Here is a 27,589-nt window from a genome sequence, read left to right on the forward strand (position 1 = left end):
ACAAGCCTGTCAGGTAGGCTAGAGAACCTTCAGAGGAGTTTGTAAGTTTGGAACACTCCTGTCATGCCCAGGAATTATTATTAACTGGAACTCTAAGTTAACTCCTTATCCGAAAGAGGTGGTGGGGGACAGTCCTCGTAAAGTCAGAGGTGTAGGTGAGAGCACAAAGTAGTAAAGTAGGCAGGCTCTGGTTTTAGGGGTAGATGTTCAGGAATTTCCAGGGGGACTCCTGAGGCTCGATCCCGCCTTTGCGTATGTCGAGCCTCCTTCCTCACGATCTTTGCCACAGGTGGAGGTCCTCCCGCCGGCTCCCCGCAGTTCTCTATTTCTTCTCTAGAGGGGATTTTGCATTTTGGCTTTTCTCAAGTTCCTTTCCTCTACTCTGGCCTATGGAAGGATAGGTCAGTGTAGATAAGATCGGCCACACACTGTTTGTCGTCAGCCCAGGAGTATAGAATTGGCCAGAACTGGGTGAGTCACACAGAGGCTTCCTTCTCCTCCGTGTTCAGGTAATCATCCCTTCTCCAGATCTAGGGATCCTTCCAGCTGGGGGCAACTGGACACCTCTTGCCTTTCCCCTTGCAGAGGTGCTGGCAGGAGATGTGGAATTCTGGCCAAAGCAGCTCCAGGACTTCTGGGGAGAGAAAGGACCTTCCTTTTTCTCCCCTTTCTGTGATCATATGCGATGTGCCTTTTGCTAAACTCATGGCAACCCACTCCAGTATTCTTGCCTGGAAAATCCCATGGACAGAGGAGCCTGGTAGGCTGCAGTCCATGGGGTCTCTAGGAGTCGGACGCGACTTCACTTTCACTTTCACTTTTCACTTTCATGCATTGGAGAAGGAAATGGCAACCCACTCCAGTATTCTTGCCTGGAGGATCCCAGGGACGGGGGAGCCTGGTGGGCTGCCGTCTATGGGGTCACACAGAGTCGGACACGACTGAAGTGACTTAGCACCAGCAGCAAGGGCTATTTAGTGCAGAACAAAGACTTGGTTGGGGTTCAAGCATCAGTGCTATAGTGACTTTCTCTGCTGCTTATAGAAAGAAAGGTTCTTATTGGCAGCCCCCAAAGAGGGTGCCTTGGGCAATTCCCAATCCCTTCCTAACATGACCTTGTTTTCCTGTGGACTGAGACCAAGATGTTCCTCCCACCCTGCTCTTCTTGAAACCCAATCCCCTTTTAATTTGTATAAGGTCCACATTCCTGGGATAGACTGATTGCAGAAACTGCTTTCTCCCTCAGAGACCAAGCTAGAGACTTAGGTAAGAAGCCCAAGAGTTGGTTTCAGAGGCTGCTTCTGCTTGAGGGTTTGAGAAGGGGGTTCCAGAATGACCGAGACTAGCCTGAGAATCAGGATGGGCAGACATGAGCAGTGGGTAGAGCTGGGGTCAGGAAAGGAAGACGCAGGCTGCAGGGAACCCATGAGGCTGGAGAAGGGACAGCACTCTGGCTGGGGAGACTCAAATCTCTCTTAGGAACACAATGGCGTCCCTATGTTGTGGTGTCAGACACGGAGCTGAGCTTCCCTTGCATTGGAGGACAAGAGGGCTCTATCAACTGTGATCCTGGGTGAATACTGGGTGGTTATTTCAGGGGTACAGCTTGTCTTACTCAAAATCTTTCTTATTAATGGTTTATTCAAAAGGATCACCTAATGAGCTGCATGAGTGTATTTTATTTTCCAAATATATTTCATATCAAAAGACTTTCTATATTCAAAGACAAGACTTCTAGGATTTTAGGTCATTTCTGAGGTCACCACCTAGAGAGGCGGACGACCCCTCTGTAGGAAGTGGGGGTCAAATGTTTGTGGGAAGAGTATATGTGAGTGTCTCCTTACTTAGAAAAACTCTTAGGAGGACAGACATCTTTCTGGTTGACTGTAAGCCAGGGAGGCTACAGGTGGGAGCTGGGGTTCTCTTTCTAAGGTGATGCTTTTCCTCCTCTCCCCCTTTTCTCATTCAGATTCCTCCAGTGGAGTGAGGTCATCATGGCTCTGAAGTCTCTAGTCGTGTTGCCACTGCTGGTCCTGGTGCTGCTGCTGGTGCGGGTCCAGCCTTCCCTGGGCAAGGAATCTGCAGCTGCCAAGTTCGAGCGGCAGCACATGGACTCTGGCAACTCCCCCAGCAGCAGCTCCAACTACTGCAACCTGATGATGTGCTGCCGGAAGATGACCCAGGGGAAATGCAAGCCAGTGAACACCTTTGTGCATGAGTCCCTGGCCGATGTTAAGGCCGTGTGCTCCCAGAAGAAAGTCACTTGCAAGAATGGGCAGACCAACTGCTACCAGAGCAAATCCACCATGCGCATCACAGACTGCCGTGAGACTGGCAGCTCCAAGTACCCCAACTGCGCCTACAAGACCACCCAGGTGGAGAAACACATCATAGTGGCTTGTGGCGGTAAACCGTCCGTGCCAGTCCACTTCGATGCTTCAGTGTAGATCTCCACCTGAGGCCAGAACAGTGAGATGCACCGCTTCATCACAAAGGCATCTGCCTCTCCCTCTTGTTTCCTTACCCTGAGGGCAATAACTCAAGTTAGTTAAGGTTTTTATCCCTGCAACCCCCACCACACACACCCACCCACACACACACACCCATGTTTCCCTGGCATGAGGGCAATAACTCAAGCTAGTTAGGGCTCTTATCCAACATACACATGCTCCCCTGGCCTGAGGCTTGCCCCTGTGTAGTTTGGGGATTGAGAAGTGGGTTGTGATATGGGACCCATGTTAACCTAATCACTGCTACTTTCAATAAAACACACTTGCAACCACCTGAATTACTGATGCTGTCCCCATGCATGAGGGCTTCAGTGGTTGTGGTACATAGGCTTAGTTGCTCCAGGGCTTGTGGAATCTTCCTGACCCAGTGACTGAACTCATATCCCCTGCATTGACAGGCAGTGCCACCAGGGATGTCTCCATTTTACTTTTTTTTGAGGAGCTATTGCCAAATCAGAAAGATGCTTCGCTCTCACTTGGAAACTTGGAACTCTCCTTTCAGAGGCTAGAAAGGACTTCAGAGATCACCAAATGAGGGGATGATAAGTAGATTTCAGCTTGTGGACCAACTCTAAGTGGAAATGCCTGCCTAGAATGTTGTAGAAAAATGCCTAAACAGTGATGTGATGGAGCAGTGGTCTCCACCAAAGGCTTGAGGGAGGGGAGGGTGTTCGTGTCATCCATTGGCAATCCCTGAGCTAATGAAACCCCTGCCTTTTACAGGAGGGCACCCTGAGTCTTAGAGAGGTTAAGTGACCTGCTCCTGGCATCTGTTAGTTAGCGTCTGACTGAGACCAGACCCTGGGTGTCCTGGCCACTCAGTTGTTGCTCCTTCCACTACTGGAGTCTGCCACAAGGGGGAAATCCCCCAGTCTCCCTCCTTCACGGAGAGCTGTGGAGTCATAGCTTTCTTTGTCCGAGTTGTTGGGAGCTGTCACAGGTTCCCAGTGCACCTGTGAGGCTACTCAGTTCTCCACAACCCTTGCTTACATCATTGAAAAGACTAGACTCGGCTTCTGTCAGCATGTAATCCTTTCATATGATCCTCTGTGCACACTTGCATCCGGTTATAGACAAGTTCACAGAACCAGAGAGAGATCCTGCTGCTGCTCCTGCTAAGTCGCAGCAGTCATGTCTGACTCTGTGCGACCCCATAGCCGGCAGCTCACCAGGTCCCTGGTCCCTGGGATTCTCCAGGCAAGAACACTGGAGTGGGTTGCCACTTCTTTCTCCAATGCATGAAAGTGAAAAATGAAAGTGAAGTCGCTCAGTCATGTCCAACTCTTAGTGACCCCATGGACTGCAAGCCTACCAGGCTCCTCTGTCCATGTGATTTCTCAGGCAAGAGTGCTGGAGTGGGGTGCCATTGCCTTCCTACTGCCAACCAATTTAACCAGCGCTGTCATCATGTGTACATTTATAAATAGTGGAATCAATTGTGTGTTTTTAGGTAAAGTGAGTGCTTAACCTTGGAGTCTGTGGTGTGAGGGGCGGACAGCTGATTCAGTGGTAGTAGGGATCTCACTACTTACAGTGAGGATGGAGGAGGGAAAAAAAGGGAAGCTGTTTCTAGATCTATTTTCTGTAGATAGACTTTTCCCTAAGTTCATTTAACTCTTGCTTCCAAACCAGAAGTTCCTCATTAATCCTGCTGAGCTAGAGCTAAGAGAGCACTTTAGTGAAGGTTCAAACACTCACTTGGAGTTTTGCTGCATCTACTCTGTAGAGTCACCAGTTCTGGCTACTGGTTCTCTGCATGTTCTGGGCCAGGGGACCATGTGAGCCTCCTTCTTTGGGTTCCACTTTTCCACTGCAGGGGGCAGTGTTCCCTCCCTGGTTGGGGATCTAAGAGGCCACATGGTGGGACCAAAAAAACCAAACACCACCACCAACAAAAACCAGAGGTTTCTCTTCTGTGGAGAGAGTATTGCTGCCCCACAAATAAAGGAGTACTAACCTCTTCCAGGAGACTAACTCAGGCAGATTAATCTTAAAATTGAGGTGCTAACTGTGAAGATGGGCACCTGTACAAAGACAGAAATGACTATATCCTGTGATTCTTCTAAGATTGTTCTGATGGGAGGGATTGCCCTGCAACAATATTGCTACACTGGTGGACACCCCTCACTCAGTCAAACTGTGCTGTCATCTCTGGAATCTGGCAGAAAGTGAAAAATAAAAGCCATTTTTATAAAATAAATAATAGAAAATTCTGGAACAGTCATCCATTTCATAATTTGATCACTTTGAGAAAAGTTTTAGAAAAATGAACTAGAAAGTAGGTGAAGTCAAGCCTGAGCTTTCAGGGTTTTGTCTGTGAAATACCAACAGTCACTGAGGCTGGCCCAGATATCCCTCCATGGATTGGTAAATAAGGGCCTTTGGTTAGAAGAATGTGCATTTTGTTTCACCAGCAGTGAGATGTGTTAACACTCTAAGGTAAGGTAAGTGAAGTCGCTTAGTCATGTCCGACTCTTCGCGACCCCATGGACTGTAGCCTACCAGGCTCCTCCATCCATGGGGTTTTCCAGCCAAGAGTACTGGAGTTGATTGCCATTTCCTTCTCCAGGGGATCTTCCCAAGCCAGGGATGGAAACCAGGTCTCCTACACCGCAGGCAGACACTTTACGGTCTGAGCCACTGTGGCGCTTTAGAGTTGACGCTCTAAACTGAAACAAAACCCAAGAACTTTAAGGACAAGTCCCTACCCTTCTCATCAGGTGCACTTGAAAGGGCTCATCAGGATAGTTCACCACTGAGGGCCACATTTCAAAGTTATCAGCTCTCAGGCTGCCGTCCTGAAAAGGGAAAATAACTGAAATATTCAGCAGGAGGACACAAGTTAAACAAGTGATGGCACCAATGCAGGATGGCACATTTTGCTGCCATAAATTCTACCCTAGAAGAACTACATGGGAGTGGAAAACATTCCTTTTATGTTGCTGAGTGAAAAAGCAGAACATGGAATAGTATGTATCTCCCCACACATTTTACTTCTAAGTGTAATCAGGAAAAGTACTGGTTGGAAATTTGCAAATACCTAAAAGCATTTGTCTTTTGGTTGGTGAGATTACAACTGACTAGATTTGGAATTTTTCCAAATTTTCTAACGTTTATTACTGAATATGTGCTACTTTTTAAAACTAGAAACAAATTTAAAATGTCATTTAAAATAGTTGCCCCTTAAATCAGACATTCTGAGGTTCTCTCCAGTCCTCTGCTTGCTGCAGTGAAGACTGCACACTTACCTGGAATTCTGGACTCCTCCTCAGGAAGGTGATAAGGATGGGGGAATGTTTGGAATTCCAGGGCTGCTCAGAGAATTCCTGACTACTTTTTATGTGGTCAATCCACACCTTTCTCCCAAGAACCCTCCAGGTAAAATGTTTCCCCCTCCTTATAACTGCAGTTTCCCATCTGTTGTCCTTCAGAAGACTGATTGGTAACATATACCTTCCAGGGTATCTTTATTTTAATGCAACAATATTTTTTCTAAGAAGAATTGCCACTGACTTCTCCCTTGGTGTCCTGCCATCCACTCTAAGAAAAGTCAAAGAAGCTTGATGTCAGCAAGAAAGCAGGATCTTTGTGTGAATACATATAAAGGTATAATTAAAAGTTCTATTAAGGACTTCCTGGTGGCCCCAGTGGTTAACAATCTGGCTGCCAAAGCAGGGAACACCACTTCTATCCCTGGTCCAGGAAGATTCCACATGCCAGGGTACAAATAAGCCTGTGCACCACAGCTGCAAAGCCTGCCCTCCAGAGCCCGAGAGCCGCTGCTGCAGAAGCCCGGGCCGTAGAACCTGTGCTCTGCAACAAGAGAAGCCAGTGGAGTTAGAAGTCCATGCATGACAGCTAGAAAGTAACTCCTGCTCACTGCAAGTAGAGCTCACTGCAACCCCACGTGCAGCAACAAAAACTCAGCACAGCTAGAAAATAAGATGGTAAATACAAATTTTTTAAAGTTTCATTAAAAGCTCTGATACTTTTAAGCTGTGTGACCTCAAGCAAAGTGCTTCTATCTTCTTCTGAGTCACCCCAGAGCAGCTTGTATTAGCTACAGAGGGGTCCTTACAGACGGTCTTTCAAGCACCAAAAAAAGTACAAGCACTTTGCTTGAGGTTAGGTTAGGCATTATAATGGATCCTCTGAAAACTGATGCTGTGATGGAATGCTTGATTCTAACCCAGATTAATGCTCAGCTACTATGGTTAACAAGGCTTTAGAAAGGTATCTAAAAAGTTAGTAACATCATTCATGAGAGTAAAAAATGGAACTGTCACATTCATTTGGTTTGCATTTCTTTTCTTCTCTGGAAGAGTCTATCTCAAATGTCTTTAATTGCCCCATTATCTTAGATGATCAATATTGCAGGAAGGAAGATTCCACAAGGTCCTCTAAGGGATCAAACACATTGACTGATTCACATTAGTCAATGGTTACAGGTTAAGACTTTATAACTAAAACCATTGTTAAGGATATTCAGAGGATGTAAAGGAAATAAAGCCATTTCTTCTTTGACCTTCACTTCTTCCACTTTTTATTGTCCTGAGAGTGGTGTGTGTGTGTGTGTGTGTATGTGTGTGTTAGTCGTTTAGTGTGTCTGACTCTTTGTGACCCCATGGACTGTAGCCTGCCAGGCTCCTCTGTCCATGGAATTCACCAGGCAAAATACTGGAGTGGGTTGCTATTTCGGGGTTGAAAATCAGGAGGACACACAGTTCTGAACAGAACTGATGGTGCCCACAGGTCACAGAGCCTTGCCAGATAGAAGCTTTCAAATACTGATGGAAATGCCATGCCATTTACCTTCATGGCACAAGGACCTACAAAAAAGCAGGAAGAAACTTCCTATAGCCTTCCTTTTCTAGTATAAATGTCAGAGCTTACTCCCACTCCTTTCCTCATAGAAGTCTCATGCTTCTTCTGAGATGCAGATTGTTAGAATGATGGGAGTCAGAGTCTGAACTGAGGGGACTTGTGAGTGAAGTTGCAGAAGGAAGTTAGCCCATGTGAAAATTTGTGAGAACCTTCTTTCTTGATGTGCCTCTATTCCCTGATGCCAGAGAGCATTCCATGTCTAAAAAGCCTCTCCTTAAGGTTCCATAGCCGCAAGGGCCTCTATGTGCAGATACCAGCAATCTGGGGGACAGCAGGCAAGGGGAGGACTTCTTGTGAATAGTGGTGCTTGATGCATAAAAATTGTAAAACAGTGGAATAGAAAATATAATAGAAAACAGAAACAGATTCACAGACATAGAAAACAAACTTGTGGTGAAAGGGGTTGGGGAAGGAATAAATGAAAATTTGGGATTCAGTTCAGTTCAGTTCAGTTCAGTTGCTCAGTCCTGTCCGACGCTTTGCCACCCCATGAATCACAGCACGCCAGGCCTCCCTGTCCATCACCAACTCCCGGAGTTCACTCAGAGTCCATCGAGTCAGTGATACCATCCAGCCATCTCATCCTCTGTCCTCCCCTTCTCCTCCTGCCCCCAATCCCTCCCAGCATCAGAGTCTTTTCCAATGAGTCAACTCTTCGCATGAGGTGGCCAAAGTACTGGGTTTCAGCTTTAGCATCATTCCCTCCAAAGAAATCCCAGGGCTGATCTCCTTCAGAATGGACTGGTTGGATCTCCTTGCAGTTCAAGGGACTCTCAAGAGTCTTCTCCAACACCACAGTTCAAAAGCAGCAATTCTTCGACGCTCAGCTTTCTTCACAGTCCAACTCTCACATCCATACATGACTACTGGAAAAACAATAGCCTTGACTAGACGGACCTTTGTTGGCAAAGTAATGTCTCTGCTTTTGAATATGCTATCTAGGTTGGTCATAACTTTCCTTCCAAGGAGTAAGCGTCTTTTAATTTCATGGCTGCAGTCACCATCTGCAGTGATTTTGGAGCCCCCCAAAATAAAGTCTGACACTGTTTCCACTGTTTCCCCATCTATTTGCCATGAAGTGATAGGACCGGATGCCATGATCTTCATTTTCTGAATGTTGAGCTTTAAGCCAACTTTTTCACTCTCCACTTTCACTTTCATCAAGAGGCTTTTTAGTTCCTCTTCACTTTCTGCCATAAGGGTGGTATCATTTGCATACCTGAGGTTATGACCAACCTAGGTAGCATATTAAAAAGCAGAGACATTACTTTGTCAACAAAGGTCTGTCTAGTCAAGGCTATGGCTTTTCCAGTAGTCATGTATGGATGTGAGAGTTGGACTATAAAGAAAACTGAGTGCTGAAGAATTGATGCTTTTGAACTGTGGTGTTGGAGAAGACTCTTGAGAGTCCCTTGGACTGCAAGGAGATCCAACCAGTCCATCCTAAAGGAGATCAGTCCTGGGTATTCACTGGAAGGACTGATGTTGAAGCTGAAACTTCAATATTTTGGCCACCTGATGCGAAGAGCTGACTCATTTGAAAAGAATCTGATGCTGGGAAAGGTTGAAGGCATGAGGAGAAGGGGACAACAGAAGATGACATGGTTAGATGGAATCACTGACTCAATGGACATGAGTTTGGGTAAACTCTGGGAGTTGGTGACGGACAGGGAAGCCTGGCGTGCTGCAATTCACGGGGTCGCAAAGAGTTGAACTGAAGTTTAGTCACGGAGAACCTCATTGTCCAGTGGTTAAGATTATCACTTGCAATGCAGGGGATGAAAGTTCAATCCCTTGTTGAGGAACTAAGATCCCACATGCTGGGGACAGCTAAGCCCACGTACTGCAACTAGAGAGTCTATGTGTGGCAATGAAGATCTTGAATGCCAGAAGTAAGAACTTGATACAGCCATACAAACTAATAATATTAAAAAGAACAAACTAAAATTTGGTCAGTTACTTAGAAACCAACAATTGAAAATATAATTCTAGTTCTAAGGACTTCCCTAGGATTACAGGTGGCGCTAGTGATAAAGAACCCACCTTCTTATGGGGGTAGACTCAGAGATGTAAGATCGAATCTGCCTGGGTCCATCCCTGGGTCAGGAAGATTCCCTGGAAGGGGACATGGCAACCCACTCCAGTATTTCTGCCTGGAGAATCCCATGGACAGAGGAGCCTGGCGGGCTACATTCTATAAGGTTGCAAAGTATGGTACACCACTGAAGCGACTTAGCATGCTTAGTCACGAATGGTGACTAAGACGCCACACTTTGAGGGGACACAGGTTTGACCCTTTGTTGTGAGACTAAGATCCCATAGGCCAAGTAACAAATATATGTATGTATGTGTATATATATAGTACATGTACACACACACATACACACACACACACAAAATCTAACAACACTTTAAGCATATTTATTGTTAGAGGTAGCAGTTCAGTTCAGTCACTGAGTCATGTTTGACTTTTTATGACCCCATGGACTGCAGCATGCCAGGCTTCACTGTCTATCACCAATTCCTGGAGCTTGCTCAAACTCATGAACACTGAGTCAGTGATGCCATCCAAACATCTCATCCTCTGTCATCCCCTTCTTCTCCTGCCTTCAGTCTTTCCCAGCATCAGGGTCTTTTCCAAGGAGTCAATTCTTTGACTGGTGGCCAAATTATTGAAGCTTCAGCTTCAGCATCAGTCCTTCCAATGAATATACAGTACTGATTTCCTTTAGGATCTACTGGTTTGATCTCCTTGCTGACCAAGGGACTCTCAAGAGTCTTCTCCAACACCACAGTTCAAAAGCATCAATTCTTCAGTGCTCAGCTTTCTTTATGGTCCAACTCTCATATCTATACATGACTACTGGAAAAACTATAGTTTTGACTAGATGGACCTTTGTCAGTAATGTCTCTGCTTTTTAATATGTTCTGCAGGTTTGTCATAACTTTTCTTCCAAGAAGCAACTGTCTTTTAATTTCATGGCTGCAGTTACCATCTGCAGTGATTTTGGAGCCCAAAATATAAAGTCTGTCACTGCTTCCATTGTTTCCCCATCTATTTGCCATGAAGTGATGGGACTGGATGTCATGATCTTAGTTTTTTGAATGTTGAGTTTTAAGCCAACTTTTTTACTCTCCTCTTTCACTTTCATCAAGAGGCTCTTAGTTCTTCACTCTCTGCCTTAGGGTGGTGTCATCTGCATTATCTGAGGTTATTGATATTTCTCTTGGCAATTTTGATTCCAGCTTGTGCTTCATCCAGTCCAGCATTTCTCATGATATACTCTGCATATAAGTTAAATAAGCAAGGTGACAAACAGCCTTGATGGACTCCTTTCCCATTTGGAACCAGTCTGCTGTTCCATGTCCAGTTCTAACTGTTGCTTCTTGACCTGCATACAGATTTCTCAGGAGGCAGGTCAGGTGGTCTGGTATTCTATCTCATTAAGAATGTTCCACAGTTTGGTGTGATTTACACAGTTAAAGGCTTTAGTGTAGTCAATGAAGAAGAAGTAGACATGCTTCTGGAATTCTCTCGCTTTTTCTATGATCCAGTGGATGTTGGTAATTTAATCTCTGGTTCCTCTGCCTTTTCTAAATCAGCTTGAACATCTGGAAGTTCTCAGTTCATGTCTGTTGAAGTCTCGCTTGGAGAATTTTGAGCATTACTTTGCTAGTGTGTGAAATGAGTGCATTTGTGCAGTAGTTTGAACATTCTTTGACATTGCTCTTCTTTGGAATTAGAATGAAAACTTACTTTTTCCACTCCTGTGGCCACTGCTGACTTTTCCAAATTTGCTGGCATATTGAGTGCAGCGCTTTAACAGCATCCTCTTTTAGGATTTGAAATAGCTCAGCTGGAATTCCATCACCTCCACTAGCTATGTTAGTAGTGATGCTTCCTAATGCCCACTTAACTTCGCATTCTAGGATGTCTGGCTCTAGGTGAGTGATTATACCATTGTGGTTATCTGGGTCATTAGATCTTTTTTGTACAGTTCTTCTGTGTATTCTTGCCACCTCTTCTTAATGTCTTCTGCTTCTGTTAGGTTCATACTGTTTCTGTCCTTTATTGTGCCCATCTTTGCATGAAATGTTCCCTTGCTATCTCTAATTTTCTTGAAGAGATCTCTAGTATTTCCTATTCTATATTATCCTGTATTTCTTTGCATTCTTCATTTAAGAATGCTTCCTTATCTCTCCTTGCTATTCTTGGAACTCTGGATTCAGATGGATATGTCTTTCCTTTTCTCCTTTACCTTTCATTTCTCTTCTATTCTCAGCTATTTTTAAGGCCTCCTCAGACAACCATTTTGTCTTTTTGCATTTCTTCTTCTTGGGAATGGTCTTGATCACCGCCTCATGTACAGTGTTACAAATCTCTGTCCATAGTTCTTCAGGCACTCTATCAGATCTAATCCCTTGAATCTATTTCTCACTTCCATTGTACAATTGTAAGGGATTTGATTTAGGTCATACCCACATGGTCTAGCGGTTCAACTTCAGCTTCTTCGGCATTAGTGGTTGGGGCATAGACTTGGATTACTGTGATATTGAATGTTTTGCCTTGGAAATGAACAGAGATCATTCTGTCTTTTTTGAGATTGCACCCAAGTACTGTGTTTCGAACTCTTTTGTTGACTATGAGGACTACTCCATTTATTCTAAGGGATTCTTGCCCATGGTAGTAGATATAATGATCATTTGAATTAAACTTGCCATTAGAAGTATGAAAGATACTCTTGCGACCCCATGGACTGTAGCCCTCCAGGCTCCTCTGTCCATGAGATTTTCCAGGCAAGAATACTGAAGTGGGTTGCCACTTCCTTCTCCAGGGAATCTTCCTGACCAAGGGATGGAACCTGTGTTTCCTGCACTGGTAGGTGGATTCTTTACCACTCAGCCACCTGGGAAGCCCACAAAAGAAACACTTTCCTGAAGAAAATTCTTCCAGGTTTAATCAAATCAAACTTGAAGCTCATGAACTCTGCTGCAGATTTTCATTTATCTCTGTCTCATTTTCTCTCTCCTACATTAAGCCCCACAGGCCCCAGTGTGGATGAAAAGTCCATTTGGCATTTTGGGAACTATCTTTACTAACAAAAGGGAAACAGACACTTAAATATAACAAACACAACACAGGGGATTCTCCAGGGAATAGATTTCCTGTCACAGGGTTGGCATGACCTCAGGAAAATTATAAAGAGAAAATCCAATTTCTTAAAGGAAGAGACAATACTGACTGTAAACTATCATTGGAACAAAATAGGGATCAGCTCACAATGAGAAGCTATGTAAGATCTGACCTAAGCAAGTGCACAGCAGCACAATCTCAGGTGAACAGCTCTCTGCCCATAGGGACCCTCATAGTTGGGAAGTGTATCTATGAGCTTCTGAGGTCCTTCTGCAGAGGAAAGAGTGATGTAGTGAGTCTCATTACTGGACAGAGAAGTTGAGTGATACTTTCCCTGGAGGACCATGCTAACATTTCTAACATCAGCAGCTGTCATTAAGAGTATTCACTGAAATACCAGCAGCAGCCACACAACAAACTGTGTTAAGCAATGATGAATTCTGTTCAGATGTTAATTTCTTATAAATAGTAAGAATAGAGGAAATTTCCTGGCAGTCCAGTGTTCAGGACTCTGTGGTCTCACAGCAGAATGCACAGGTTCCACCAATGGTGAGGAAACTAAAATCTTGCAAGTTATATGGCCAAAAAAAGAGAGAGACAAGGGAGAATGTAAGCACAGAGATTTAGCATCATTATTATCGAGCAGCAGAGAAGGGTTGTGAACTGACCTACTGGATTACTAAGGATAGATGTTGAAAGTCATTTCATTAGTTTTCTATGTAGTTTTCCTTTTTGCCAAAACAGAGGAAGAGGTAGACCTATCTCTAACCAATTATTCCATACATTAATGGCAATGAAAGATCACCGATAGAATAAAGAAGTTCCATTTGATTTCCCCTTTCTCTCTCAGTAGTCTAATTTCCTTCTTTATTGGCCTTATTTATTGTGGTCTAATCAACCTAGGTTCCAAATAGGAAAAGGAGTACATCAAAGCTGTATATTGTCACCCTGCTTATTTAACTTATATGCACAGTACGTCATGAGAAACGCTGGGCTGGAAGAAGCACAAGCTGGAATCAAGATTGCCAGGAGAAATATCAATAACCTCAGGTATGCAGATGATACCACCCTTATGGCAGAAAGTGAAGAAGAACTAAAGAGCCTCTTGATGAAAGTGAAAGAGGAAAGTGAAAAAGTTGGTTTAAAGCTCAACATTCAGAAAACTAAGATCATGGCATCCGGTCCCTTCACTTCATGGGAAATAGATGGGAAAACAGTGGAAACATCCAGTCCCTTCACTTCATGGGAAACAGTGGAAACATCTGGTCCCTTCACTTCATGGGAAATAGATGGGGAAACAGTGGAAACAGTGTCAGACTTTATTTTTCTGGGCTCCAAAATCACTGCAGATGATGATTGCAGCCATGAAATTAAAAGACGCTTACTCCTTGGAAGGAAAGTTATGACCAACCTAGACAGCATATTCAAAAGCAGAGACATTTCTTTGTCAACAAAGGTCCATCTAGTCAAGGCCTTGGTTTTTCCAGTGGTCAGGTATGGATGTGAGAGTTGGACTGTGAAGAAAGCTGAGCACTGAAGAATTGATGCTTTTGAACTGTGGTGTTGGAGAGTCCCTTGGACTGCAAGGAGATCCAACCAGTCCATCCTAAAGGAGATCAATCCTGGGTGTTCTTTGGGAGGACTGATGTTGAAGCTGAAACTCCAATATTTTGGCCACCTGATGCGAAAAGCTGACTCATTGGAAAAGACCCTGATGCTGGGAAAGATTGAGGGCAGGAGGAGAAGGGACAACAGAGGATGAGATGGTTGGATGGCATCATCAACTCGATGGACATGGGTTTGGGTGGACTCTGGGAGTTGGTGGTGGATAGGGAAGCCTGTGTGCTGGGGTTCATGGGGTCGCAAAGAGTCGGACACACCTGAGCGACGGAACTGAGCTGAACTGAATCAACTTATCTGTGCAGAGAGCAGTCAGCCCCTCCTCTCTGGGTGCACAGCCAGTGAGTACAGCCTGCCCAGGTGCCTGACGACTTGTTCTCAGGATGTATTCATTGAACCTTACCAATCTTACAAAACTCTACATGTTCCTGATTAATATCAAGTCTTCCTTCTCATTTCTCTGCCTGAGTGATGCAAACCCTGAACCTGTCCCTGCCCCCACTGTAGTTTCTCCAGCAAAGGCTTCAGTCTCCTGAGGTCACCCATCTTCTCTTGTCTTTTATGTGCATTTCAGCTGTCTCCGTGGTGCAGCCTGAGGCTTGTGTCACTCATGCAAAAGTCTGGAGTCATGGACCTAGAGGCTATACAGATTCCTTTCCTGTGCCATCCACCCTCTCTCAGCTGTGTATCATAGGGAGACCTGTCCATCTGTGAACATGGACACACATTCCAAATTTCAGCTTAAGTGTCAGCTACTCCATGGAGCCTTCCTTGCACATTGAAAACTTTTTGTAATAGTCTGGCTCTCCCTATTAACTCTAAGTGCCTTGAGGGCAGGTACTGTGTCTCATCTCTGTATGTTAATAAGGACTAGTGTGTAATAGATACCTGGTAAATAATTGTCAAAGAAGTTAATTATAGTGCACATCTATCATAAGGGAGGTCAATGAGGTAAAAGGAAGTATAACTCCATATCTTTATGTTAGTTTGCTTCCTGTTTAGTTGGAAACTAAATTTATATAAGGAGACAACTGAACATGCAAGGCCACAAAAGCAGAACATAAGCAGCGCAGAACGAGGTTCTGTGAGTTCCGAGGAAGACGATCCCTCAGGGCTGAAACAGCCAGGCAAGACTATGGAGGGTCATGGGGTTGGTATTTGGAGTTTGGAGGTGAACAGGATGTGAATGGATGGGCAAGTGCACCCTAGGCAGCAGGAACAGCAAATGATTCAAAAGGAAATTCAGAAAATGGTAGACAATTTTGGCTGGAAGCAGTATATTTAAGCTTGATGCAATACTTTTATCAATCTATTTTGTATACAAATTTGTAAATTAGCCCAATAATATCCTTGATAGCATATTTCCCTCTAGTGCAGATTCTAGCCTGATGTGAAGTGTCACATTTAGTTGTATGTCTCCTTAGCCAATTTTACTCTGTTACATTTCCATACTCTTTCTTTGTCTTTTAGGTCTTCAAAATTTTTGAGAAAGTCATCATCCCCTTTTAAAATATTTCCCTTTAAATACACCTCATATTTTGGAGCAGTTTTAGGTTCACAGCAAAATTGAGCAAAAAACACTGAGAATACCCAGACACTACCCCCACTCCCACCCCTGCCACAGGTCCAGCAGCCCCCGTGATCAACATCCTCCACCAGAGGGGTACATTTGTTACAACTGGTGAACCAGGGACACATTAGAGTCACTGAAAGCCTAGTTCACATGATGGTTCACTCTTGGTGGTGTGCATATGTATGCAATTTAAATTTGCTTTGTTTTCTTGTTAATTTTATTTTTTTTTTAATTTGCAGGTCTCCAGTCACTGAACCGTAATAGATAGACAAAAAAATTTCTTTCTCTCCTGTATTACCCTCCCATTAGGTTATCATATGTCCCTTCTTCCAATACACAACATTAACACTTGTATTCATTGTATAAAGAAAGTTGAGCGCTAAAGAATTGATGCTTTTGCACTGTGGTTTTGGAGAAGAATCTTGAGAGTCCCTTGGACTGCAAGGAGATCCAACCAGTCCATCCTAAAGGAAATCAGGCTTGACTATTCATTGGGAGGACTGATGCTGAAACTGAAACTCCAATACTTTGGCCACCTCATGCGCCTACCTAACTCATTGGAAAAGACCCTGATGCTGGGAAAGATTGAGGGCAGGAGGAGAAGGGGACTGCAGAGGATGAGATGGTTGCATGGCATCACTGACTCGATGGACATGAGTTTGAGCAAGCTCAAACTTGGGGACTTGGGATGGACAAGGAATCCTGGCGTGCTGCAATCCATGGGGTCACAAAGTGTTGGACACGACTGAGCAACTGAACTGAACTCATTTTCTCACTCTTGTAATATACCTAAAGGAGTTTGAGAATTATTTGCCCCTGTCACTATAATATTTATCACTATAATAAATAAGACTACTAAAAATGTTTAGAATATGTTTGCAAATTTTCCCGTACCCCTACCATACTCTGCTTAAGATGGAAGGGTCACAATGAAACCATAAAATCAGAAGAGAGAATGAAAGTGTTGTTGTTTGGTAGTGTGATATGCAGCAAGAGATAACCAAGATGATGTTACTGGTCTTAGGTTATACTGTGGCACCAGGCTCAAATTTCTATCTGTGTACTCCCAGAGTCTGTAGTTTCTTTTCATTATGTTGTATTCCATGAAGTCACAGATGAAGAGTTAAGTGGGCCTTTAATCAGGAATATGAAGTTGTTTAGAGGCAGAGGATAACAGACAGATAAGCAGGCCAAGAGGGCAAGAGTGCTCTCTTTTCTTTCTTAAGTTTAACCATTGGGTAAAATGGATGGATAATGAGGAGCATACCCTAAAGAGCTGGAAAGTCAATGAAAGTTCAGAGCAAACTTTCTGAATGTCTATCCATCCTACCACTCTCCACTCTGAATCTCATTTTAAATGCTTTTCTCTGGAAGAGGAGATTCTCTGGAACTTGAGCATCTGCTGCTGCTGCTAAGTTGCTTCAGTCATGTCTGACTCTGTGGGACCCCATAGATGGCAGCCCACCAGGCTCCCCCGTCCCTGGGATTCTCCAGGCAAGAACACTGGAGTGGGTTGCCATTTCCTTCTCCAATGCATGAAAGTGAAAAGTGAAAGTGAAGTCGCTCCGTCATGTCCGACTCTTAGGGACCCCATGGACTGCAGCCCACCAGGCTCCTCCGTCCATGAGATTTTCCACACAAGAGTACTGGAGTGGGGTGCCATTGCCTTTTCCGATAGCAGCATCTCAGAAATGTTAAATAAATATTCCACTGTCCCCTGAGAACTTAATGATTTTACTGTTCTGGTGAATAAGGGCTGTCACTCCAGTCATCTAAGCTGGCTGACCAGCTTTCAGCTTTGAGATGCTAAGGGTCTGATTTGAAACTGCTGTCAGGCAGCATCCCCCAGAAGCTAAACAGGGACTAAAGACTCTGGAGAGGCAGTTCAGGAGACAGGACAGGACAGGGGATGCAGGTATGCTACTGCTTTGAGTCTGCTCCCTCCTTTCTGGCTTCTCTTTCTTCTGGGTGCATAGTTTAGACATCTCTTCCTCCAGGCTTCATCCACTTCCTTTTTTTTTTTTCTTTTCCATCCCATCCCCCTTTCCCCCACTTCAGACTCAGGCATTGACATGGCTCCCACCATCACCACTCTAGAGTTATGCTTGGTCTATACACAGGGTCCTGATTCTCTCTCAGAGGCATTGCTTTCCACTTGTCAGTGTCTGCTGCACATTCCTCTGATATTAATCTCAGTGTGTCTACAATGACTCATGACCTTCACAGGTGCCCCAAGCCTGGATCTATCTTCCCTGTGTTTCCTGACATGTCCCCTCTATTTATGCTGCTCTCTGATTCTACATAAAGACAGAATTTAAAGGCCCGTCAGTTCATCTCTCCCTTCCAATGAAAAACAGTCACTGTCACTCCTATTAACTTAAAATCAAAACTGAACTTGTGACTGTTAAAGAAACAGTGTCAATACTGGTAATAATAATACTACCACAACATCAATTAAGGGCTTACTATGGGCTCTAACTAGGGTGAACATATAATTTACTGTCCGAACTGGGACATTTTCAAGAATTGAAAGAAAAAGAGCACTATTATTAATTTTTCCAGGGAGCAGGCATAAATAGAGATAGTTGTAGGCAAACAGGGACTTACAGTTCCATAGCTATGAACCACTGTTTCTTGTTATTACCTCACCTGGAAGAAGGAGGCAAGGGAGCTCTCTGGAATCTCTAATCCCACCATGAGGTCTCCGCTGTCTTGACCTAATCACCTCCCTAAGGCCCCACCCACCTCCTAATGTCATCATGCTGAGAGTTAGGTTTTAATACAAGAACTTTGAGGGAACACATTCAGTAAGGTACTTTAATTATCCCCAGTTTACAGGTTAGGAAACAAACTACAGAAGTTACAAAATGATCTTTTAAACAGTACATTAGAACTTCTCTGTGTAAGTCTACACTCATCCAGAAGAATGTCAATCAGTTTTTCAGGAATCATTAAAAAGTTGAACCGAATCCACACCCCAAATCCATCCACATATATACATTTAATATACATATTAGTATATAAACACACACACATGCACACAGGTATACGTTTCAACTATCCTTTATGATTTAGAAAAGGCAGAGGAACCGGAGACCAAATTGCCAACATCCATTGGATAATGGAAAAAGCAAGACAGTTCCAGAAAAACATCTACTTCTGCTTTATTGACTATGCCAAAGCCTTTGATTGTGTGGATCACAACAAACTGTGGAAAATTTTTAAAGAGATGGGAATACCAAACTACCTGACCTGCCTCCTGAGAAATATGTATGCAGGTCAAGAAGCAAGAGTTAGAACTGGACATGAAACAACAGACTGGGTCTAAATCGAGAAAGGAGTACGTCAAGGATGTATATTGTCACCCTGCTTATTTAACTTATATGCAGAGTACATCATGAGAAATGTCAGGTTGGATGAAGCACAAGGTGGAATCAAGATTGCTGGGAGAAATATCAATAACCTCAGATATGCAGATGAAACCACCCTTATGGCAGAAGGTGAAGAAGAACTAAAGAGCCTCTTGATGAAAGTGAAAGAGGAGAGTGAAAAGTTGGCTTAAAACTCAACATTCAGAAAACTAAGATCATGGCATCTGGTCCCATCACTTCATGGCAAACAGATGGGGAAACAGTGGAAACAATGTCAGACTTTACTTTTTTGGGCTCCAAAATCACTGCAGATGGTGACTGCAGCCATGAAATTAAAAGACAATTGCTCCTTGGAATGGAGAAGGCAACGGCACCCCACTCCAGTACTCTTGCCTGGAAAATCCCAAGGACGGAGGAGCCTGGTAGGCTGTAGTTCATGGGGTCGCTAAGAGTCGGACACGACTGAGCGACTTCACTTTCACTTTTCACTTTCATGTATTGGAGAAGGAAATGGCAACCCACTCCAGTGTTCTTGCCTGGAGAATCCCAGGGACGGGGGAGCCTGGTGGGCTTCCGTCTATGGGGTCCCACAGAGTTGGACACGACTGAAGCGACTTAGCAGGGGCAGCAGCAGCTCCTTGGAAGAAAAGCTATGACCAACCTAGACAGCATATTAAAAAGCAGAGACATTACTTTGCCAACAAGGGTCTGTCTAGTTAAAGCTATGGTTTTTCCAGTAGTCATGTATGGATGTGAGATTTGAACTATAAAGAAAGCTGATGGTGAAGAATTGATGCTTTTGAACTGTGGTGTTGGAGAAGACTATTGAGAGTCCCTTGGACAGCAAGGAGGTCCAACCAGTCTATCCTAAAGGAAATCAGTCCTGAATATTCATTGGAAGGACTGATGCTGAAACTGAAACTCCAATACTTTGGCCACCTGATGTGAAGAACTGACTCATTGGAAAAGACCCTGATGCTGGGAAAGATTGAAGGCGGGAGTTGAAGGGGATGACAGAGGATGAGATGGTTGAATGGCATCACCGACTCAATGGATATCAGTTTGAGTAAACTCCGGGAGTTGGTGATGGACAGGGAGGCCTGACGTACAGCAGTCTGGGGGTTGCAAAGAGTCGGACATGACTGAGTGACTGAACTGATTGCTTTGCCAATTATCCAGCCTGTCTATTTTACACAGATGAAACTGAGATCTAGAGAGGTGAATAATTTTCCCTGAAAACAGAAAAACTGTCGTGAAGCTGCAACCAATATATTTAGTCTATCCACTCTATTAGCTCTTGTCAAATTCTTCAGAGCAATTTGTGGAGATAAATATCACATGTTATGTATATAAAGAAGCTGAAATGGACCAGGAATGTATGTCCTCAGCCTTCCTTTTGTCTGGAAAAAATTTAGCCAAAGAATAAGCTAAATCACAGAAATGAGAAAATGCAGAAGCAAAGAACAATAGTCCAATAAGACTGATAAAGTTTAGTCATTAAACACAGTCAAGGACTTTTAGCTCCTTCTCAAGGGCTATAGACAATATTCTGAGCCATGTCTTGTGAGCTGTCTTTTAGAGACTGAAACTCCCACCAAGTGGAAGAAGTTAACTACACAGTGACCAGATTGTAGCCATGAAATAAGCTGCAGAAGTTATGAAAATTTGCCTCAAGGGAAAGGGAACAAACTCACCTTAGAACGGAAGATTAACTGTACTTAGAAAACAATCAAGATGATGCCAGTCAGACCACCAATGACCAATTTCGAGATGACTGTCAGAGCTAACAGTGCTGTTTCTACATCTTAGCCCCCTTCCCATAAAGGTCCTGCCCACTGATTGTCAGTGATGGGGGAGCTGGCCTTTGGAGAGATCCTCTCCTACCCCCATCCTTGCCCCATTGCTGGCATCCAAAATAAAACAAACTTTGCTTTCCACCAACTTTGTCTCTATTGGCTTTTGAGCAGCAAGCTGGTGGACCCCACTTTCAGTTACAAAACCACAGCTGTGATGTATGTCAAAGTACATAAGAAGAATCCCTAGAGATTAATACTGTTTTTGAATATGTGTGATGACAGTAAAACCTGTAGCTGTGATTTAATGTATTGGAAATGAGCGCCCCTCAGTAATGGGTCATGGGCTTCTCTAGTGACTCAGTAAAGAATCTGTCTCCAATGCAGGAGACCCGGGTTTGATCCCTGGGTTGGGAAGATCCCCTGGAGAAGGAAATGGCAATCCACTCCAGTATTCTTGCCTGGAGAATTCCATGGACAGGGGGACCTGGCAGGCTACAGGCCATGGGGTCGCAAAGAGTTGCATACAGCTGTGTGACTAACTTTCACTTTCAGTAATGAGTTATAAACTCAGACTACACAGATAACTTACTCCATGACCTAGATGACAACAGAGGTGTTGCAAGTGTTTTTAGAAACCTATTTCAAAACAGATATTTGAGGAAAGGGGAGGAAAGTGTCTCAAGTTCCACTTGTACAACCAGTTTCCATAGATGAAAAGAACATTACTGTTCTGCTCATATTCCAGGTCAGCTTCTCTGTTTCGCATTTGCATCCCTTTCCTTATCTGGTACACATTCCGCCCCACCCGCTTCTCTTTTACGCATTCTGACATACCAGAACGAAGCAGGATGCCATCTCTGCCAGTTCTTGGGGCAATGCTCTATCTCTGTGCTGTTTCTTTCAGCGTCTTTTCCTATCTGCACTCTTTCTTCAGGGTATGTACACCTCTCCCCAGCCTAAGCTCATCAAGCTAGTGCACTTAGAGTGCTTTCTCTTCCTTGTCAGGTGTTTTCGTCAATGCCATTCTTGACCTCTGACTTTCTTTTCAGCTTTCTGAAATAAGGATGCTCTGAAATTACACCAGCAAATAATCGAGTGAACCCTCAATTTTCCCATCTATTCATCTAATAATATATTTCTTTTTTAAGCATTTTATAAATTTGTAGTAGTGCCCAAAGCACTCATGTTCAGAAAGTTTAAAGAATATCTATGTGGCAAATACTCATAACTTCAGCCAAGGTCAGAAACAACACTGCCAGCACTTCCAAAGCCCCTGATCATGTGCTTTTTTTCTGACCACAGTCCTATCTTGTCCTCTAGAAGAAAGCATTGTATCTGTGTTTGAAATAGCAATTTCCTTTCTTCTTCTACTACTTTTATTTCCTATGTATGTATCTTTAAAAATACAGTTTAATTTTGCCTGTACTTGAATTTTTTTTATCTAAATAGAATCACACTGAGCATATCTTTTATAACTTAAACTAATATCAGGTTTATGAAATCCATTCATCTTGCTACAATATGTATGTTTTTCAACCTGTTTTCCCCAGTGACTACATAGGGCATAACCCCTTGGCTGGATCAGGGATAGCATGTAGCAGCAATGAAAAATTAAATTTATATTACTTAACTTTTTGAGTTGTATGTTACAACTTAGCCTATCCCAACAGATCCACAACCAGTTAGTCTCTGCTAGTTTGGAATTCATACAATGTATTTGTACTCATTGTTTACCTTAGAAGTTCCAAATTGCATGATAAACATAAAAAAGTCCAATCTTATTGAACACCTTTTAGTTATCTGTTGAACATTTGACAATTTATAACACTTCCTAATTATGTTATTGATGTGTCACAAGGTTGGCATGGCCTCAGGAAAATGGTGAAGAGAAACTCCGATTTCTTAAAGAAAGAGACAGTACTGACTGCAAACTATCATTGGAATGAAATAGGGATCAGCTCACAATGAGAAGCTATGTAAGATCTGACTCAAGCAAGTTCACAGCAGCACAATCTTGGGGGAGCAGCTGCCTTTCCACTGGGACCCTCAAAGTTGGGAGTGTATCTATGAGCTTCTGAGGTCCTTCGGCAGAGGAAAGAGTGATGTAATGAGCCTCATTAATAGATAGAGAAGTTGAGTGATACTTTCCCTGGAGGACCATGCTAAACTAACATTTCTAACATCAGCAGCTGTCATTAGGAGTATTCACTGAAACACCAGCAGCAGCCACCAGACAAACTGTTAAGCAATGATGAATTCTGTTCAGATGTTAATTTCTTATAAGTAGTGAGAATAGAGGCAATTCCCTGGCAGTCTAGTGTTTAGGACTCCCGTGCTCTCACTGCAGAAGGCACAGTTTCCATCTCTGGTGAGGGAACTAAGATCTTGCAAGTTATATGGCCAAAAAGAGAGAGAGAAAAATCAGAATGCAAACACAGAGATTCAGCATCATTACTATTGAGCAGCAGAGAAGGGATGTGAACTGATCTACAGGATTACTAAGGATAGATGTTGAAACTCATTTCATTAGCTTTCTATGTAGTTTTCCTTTTTGCCAAAACAGAGGAAGAGGTAGACCAATCTCTAACCAATTTTCCCATACATTAATGTCAATTAAAGATCACTGATAGAATAAAGAACTTCCATTTGATTTCCCCTTTTTCTCTCAGTGGTCTAATTTCCTCCTTTACTGGCCTCATTTATCATGGTCTAATCAACCTATTCATGCAGAGAGCAGCCAGCCCTTCTTCTCAAGGTGCATGGCCACTGGGTACAGCCTGCCCAAGTGCCTGGTGACTTGTTCTCAGGATAGGTTCATTGAATCCTACCGATCTCACAGACCTTTATATGTTCCTGATTAATATCAAGGCTTCCTTCTCATTTCTCTGCCTGGTGCAAACCCTGCACCTGCCCCTACCCCCACTGCAGCTTCTCCAGCAAAGGCTTCAGTCTTCTGAGGTCACCCACCTGCTCCTCTCTTTTGTGTACATTTCAGCTGTCTCCATGGAGCAGCCTGAGACTGGTGTCCTCATGCAAAAGTCTGGAGCCATGGACCTGCAGGCTATACAGATTCCTTCCCTGTCTCATCCACGCTGTCTTAGCTGTGTACCAGAGAGACCTGTCCACCTGTGAACACCTACACACATTCCAAGTCTCAGTTTAAGGATCACCTACTCTGTGGTGCCTCCCTTGGAACAATTTCTTTTCCTTTTCTTATGTTCCTTGATCAATGAAAACTTTTTGTGTAGTTCTGTTCCCCCTGTAGAATTGTAAGTACTTTGAAGGCAGGACGGGGGAGCCTGGTGGGCTGCTGTCTATGGGGTCGCACAGAGTCGGACATGACTGAAGCGACTTAGCAGCAGCAGCAGCACTGTGTCTCATCTCCATGTGTTAATAAGGACTAGTGTGTAGTAGATGCCTGGTAAATAATTGTCAAATAAGTTAATTATAGTGCACACCTATCATAAGGGAGGTCAATGAGGTAAAAGGAAGTACAACACCATATCCCTATGTTAGTTTGCTTCCCATTTAGTTCAAAACTAAATTTATATAAGGACACAACTGAAAATGCAAGGCCACAGAAGCATCATGTAAGCAGTGCAGAAAGAGGTTCTGAATTCAGAGGAAGATTAGATGCCTCCTGCTGAAATAGCCAGGAGAGTCTATTGAGGGTCAGGGGGTAGTTAGTTGAAGCTTGGAGGTGAATAGGACGTGAATGGATGGGCAAGTGCACCCTTGGCAGCAGGAATGGCAAAAGATTCAAAAGGAAAATTCAGAAAACGGTAAGTAGACAGCTTTGGCTGGCACAGTAATTTAACCTTCATGCAGTACTTTTATCAAATCTGTTTTTGTATACAAATTTGTCAATTGACCCAATAATATCTTTGGCATCTTTTTCCCTCTAGCACTGGTTCCAGCCTGGTGTGAAGTGGCACATTTAGTTGTGTGTCTCTTTCACGTCAATTCGGTTCAGTCGCTCAGTTGTGCCCGACTCTTTGTGACTCCATGGACTGCCTCATGTCAGGCTTCCCTGTCCTGTCCATCACCAACTCTCGGAGCTTGCTCAGACTCATGTCCATCAAGTCAGTGATGCCATCCAACCATCTCATCCTTTGTCGTCTCCTTCTCTTCCTGCCTTCAATCTTTCCCAGATTTAAGGTCTTTTCTAATGAGTCAGTTCTTTGCATGAGGTGGTCAAAGTATTGGAGCTTTAGTTTCAGCATCAGTCCTTCTAATGAATATTCAGGACTGATTTATTTTAGGATTGACCGGTTTGATCTCCTTGTAGTCCAAGGGACTCTCAAGAATCTTCTCCAACACCACAGTGAAAAGCATCAATTCTTCGGTGCTCAGCTTTCTTTATAGTCCATCTCTCACATCCATACATGACTACTGGAAAAACTATAGCTTTGACTAGATGGACCTTTGATGGCAAAGTAATGTCTCTGTTTTTTAAAGTCTCTTTAGCCACTGTTATTTTTTTAATTAATTAATTGATTAGTTATTTTCATCGCTCTGGTCTTTGTTGCTGTGCGCAGGCTTTATCCAGTTGCTACAAATGGGGACTACTCTTTGGGGGCCATGCTTTGTTTCGCTGCTGGGCTTCTTATCTGGGCTTCTCTTATTGTGGAGCACAGGCTCTAGGCCCATCGGCTTCAGTAACTGCAGCATGCCAGCTAAGCTGCTCTGCCACGTGTGGAATCTTCCCTGGAGCAGCAATCAAACCCACGTCCCCTGCATTGCCAGGGGAATTCTTACCCAGTGTACCACCAGAGAAGTCCAGCCACCTTTAATCTGTTACATTTCCACAGTCTTTCTCTTTTTTTTTAGGTCTTTGAAACTTTTGAAGAAATCAGCATCTCCCTTTTAAATAGACTTCATATTTTATAGCAGTTTTAGATTCACAGCAAAATTGAGCAGAAAGTACTAAGAGCAACCGTGTATCCCCACTCCCGTCCCTGCCACATGCCTAGCATCCCCCACTATCAACATCCCCTACCAGAAGGGTACATTTGTTACAGCTGGTGAACCTACATTGATACATTATAATCACTCAAAGTCATAGTTTGCAAGATGCTTCACTGCTATCTGTGTACATATGTATACAATTAAATTTGCTTTGTTTTCTTGTTAATCTATGTTTTGTTTGATTGACAGGTCCCCAGTCACTGAAACTTAATTGGTAGAGGAAAATATTTCTTTCTCTCCTGCATTACCTTGGTGCTGTCAATGCAGGGGCCCAGGTTCAATCCCTGGTCAAGAAATTGGGATCCCACAAGTTACTTAGCATAGCCAAAGAACAAAACAAAAACAAACAATCCCCACCCCCAAACCAAGGGATTGGACAGATTGACATGCACAAACAGGTAAAATGACTTCTTAGAGATTAGGATGCCTTGTAGGCTATTGAAGAAGCTTATTTGGGTTACTGAAAACTTGTTCATATTTGAACGGTGATTCTGAAATCTTCTTGTTGGACCAATGCCCTGAAATTCTTCTTGCACTGGAAAGATGCCACAAGAATGACTAGTTTTGTGTAGCCACGCCCAACACCTAGGTGGGACTCACCTGGTGAATACAAACCATCCTGGGCACCTCTAGGGCAGGTCCTGTAACTTATTTCTATATTACCACTGCTGAATAAATGACAAATTCTAAAGTGATTACTGTGGGTATCCCCTCAGATCTGCAGAGTTGATAGGAAGATTATTTTAAATAAGATATTTGTATAATATCATATAAGAAATGAATCACCAGTCCAGGTTTGATGCAGGATACAGGATGCTTGGGGCTGGTGCACTGGGATGACCCAGAGAGATGGTATGGGGAGGGAGGTAGGAGGGGGGTTCAGGATGGGGAACACGTGTACACCCGTGGCGGATTCATGTTGATGTATGGCAAAACCAATACAATATTGTAAAGTAATTAGTCTCCGATTAAAATAAATAAATCTAAATTAAAAAAAAAAACAATAGGTTTCTCCTACCTACAAAATGCAAAGCAATAGCTTACTTGCCTTGATAAAGTATTTTTTTTTCATTTTAACTTTGGTCAAATAAATTTTTTAATGTACTTCTTTTAAAAAAATTATAAATTTTGTTATTGTTTAAAAAAATTATTAAAAAAAAGATATTTTAGACTTAGCAGATGCAGAAAGAAACTTTTTTCGGGAGAATCTCTTATCCAAATAGGTAGAGTCTTCTGAGAGTAAAACTGCTATAAATCCCCTTAGGGGAGTTTTATAGCCCAGAAATATCAGACCACTCATACTTGCATAGACAGACATTATCACAAATTCTTTTACATCCCATTTATTCCCTAAAAGCTCATTTATTTCCTGTAGAGTCCCTCTCCCCCTCATTAAGTTGATGTATAAACCTTTACCCATGCTGTTTGGGGAACTAATTCTTTTGTGCTCCTCCACATGCATAGAATAAACTTTGACAATTGTTCTCTTAATCTGTCTTTGGTCAGTTAATTCAGAGGCCTCATGAACTAAGTGGGTGAGAGTCACTCAGTTGTGTCCAACTCTTCACTACTGCATGGACCATGCAGTCCATGGAATTCTCCAGGCCAGAATACTGGAGTGGAAAGCCTTTCCCTTCAGCAGGAGATCTTCCAACTCAGGGATCCAACCCACATCTCCAGCATTGCAGGCAGATTCTTTACCAGCTGAGCCACCAGGGAAGCCTTTCCTCTTC

At 43.3% G+C, this 27,589-nt stretch overlaps 1 protein-coding gene across 1 annotated transcript; it reads left to right on the top strand.

Annotated features, from left to right (window-relative positions):
* The first annotated feature begins 1,227 nt into the window (after window positions 1-1,227).
* LOC113899406 (seminal ribonuclease) lies at window positions 1,228-2,779 on the top strand. Its single transcript, XM_027552774.1, has 2 exons — window positions 1,228-1,266; window positions 1,970-2,779. The coding sequence occupies exon 2, from the start codon at window positions 1,995-1,997 to the stop codon at window positions 2,445-2,447; it is 453 nt and encodes a 150-aa protein (XP_027408575.1). The 5' UTR covers window positions 1,228-1,266; window positions 1,970-1,994; the 3' UTR covers window positions 2,448-2,779.
* Window positions 2,780-27,589: the final 24,810 nt, after the last annotated feature.

The sequence above is a fragment of the Bos indicus x Bos taurus genome, chromosome 10 (assembly GCF_003369695.1).
Source record: "Bos indicus x Bos taurus breed Angus x Brahman F1 hybrid chromosome 10, Bos_hybrid_MaternalHap_v2.0, whole genome shotgun sequence".
NCBI classification, from domain to species: domain Eukaryota; kingdom Metazoa; phylum Chordata; class Mammalia; order Artiodactyla; family Bovidae; genus Bos; species Bos indicus x Bos taurus.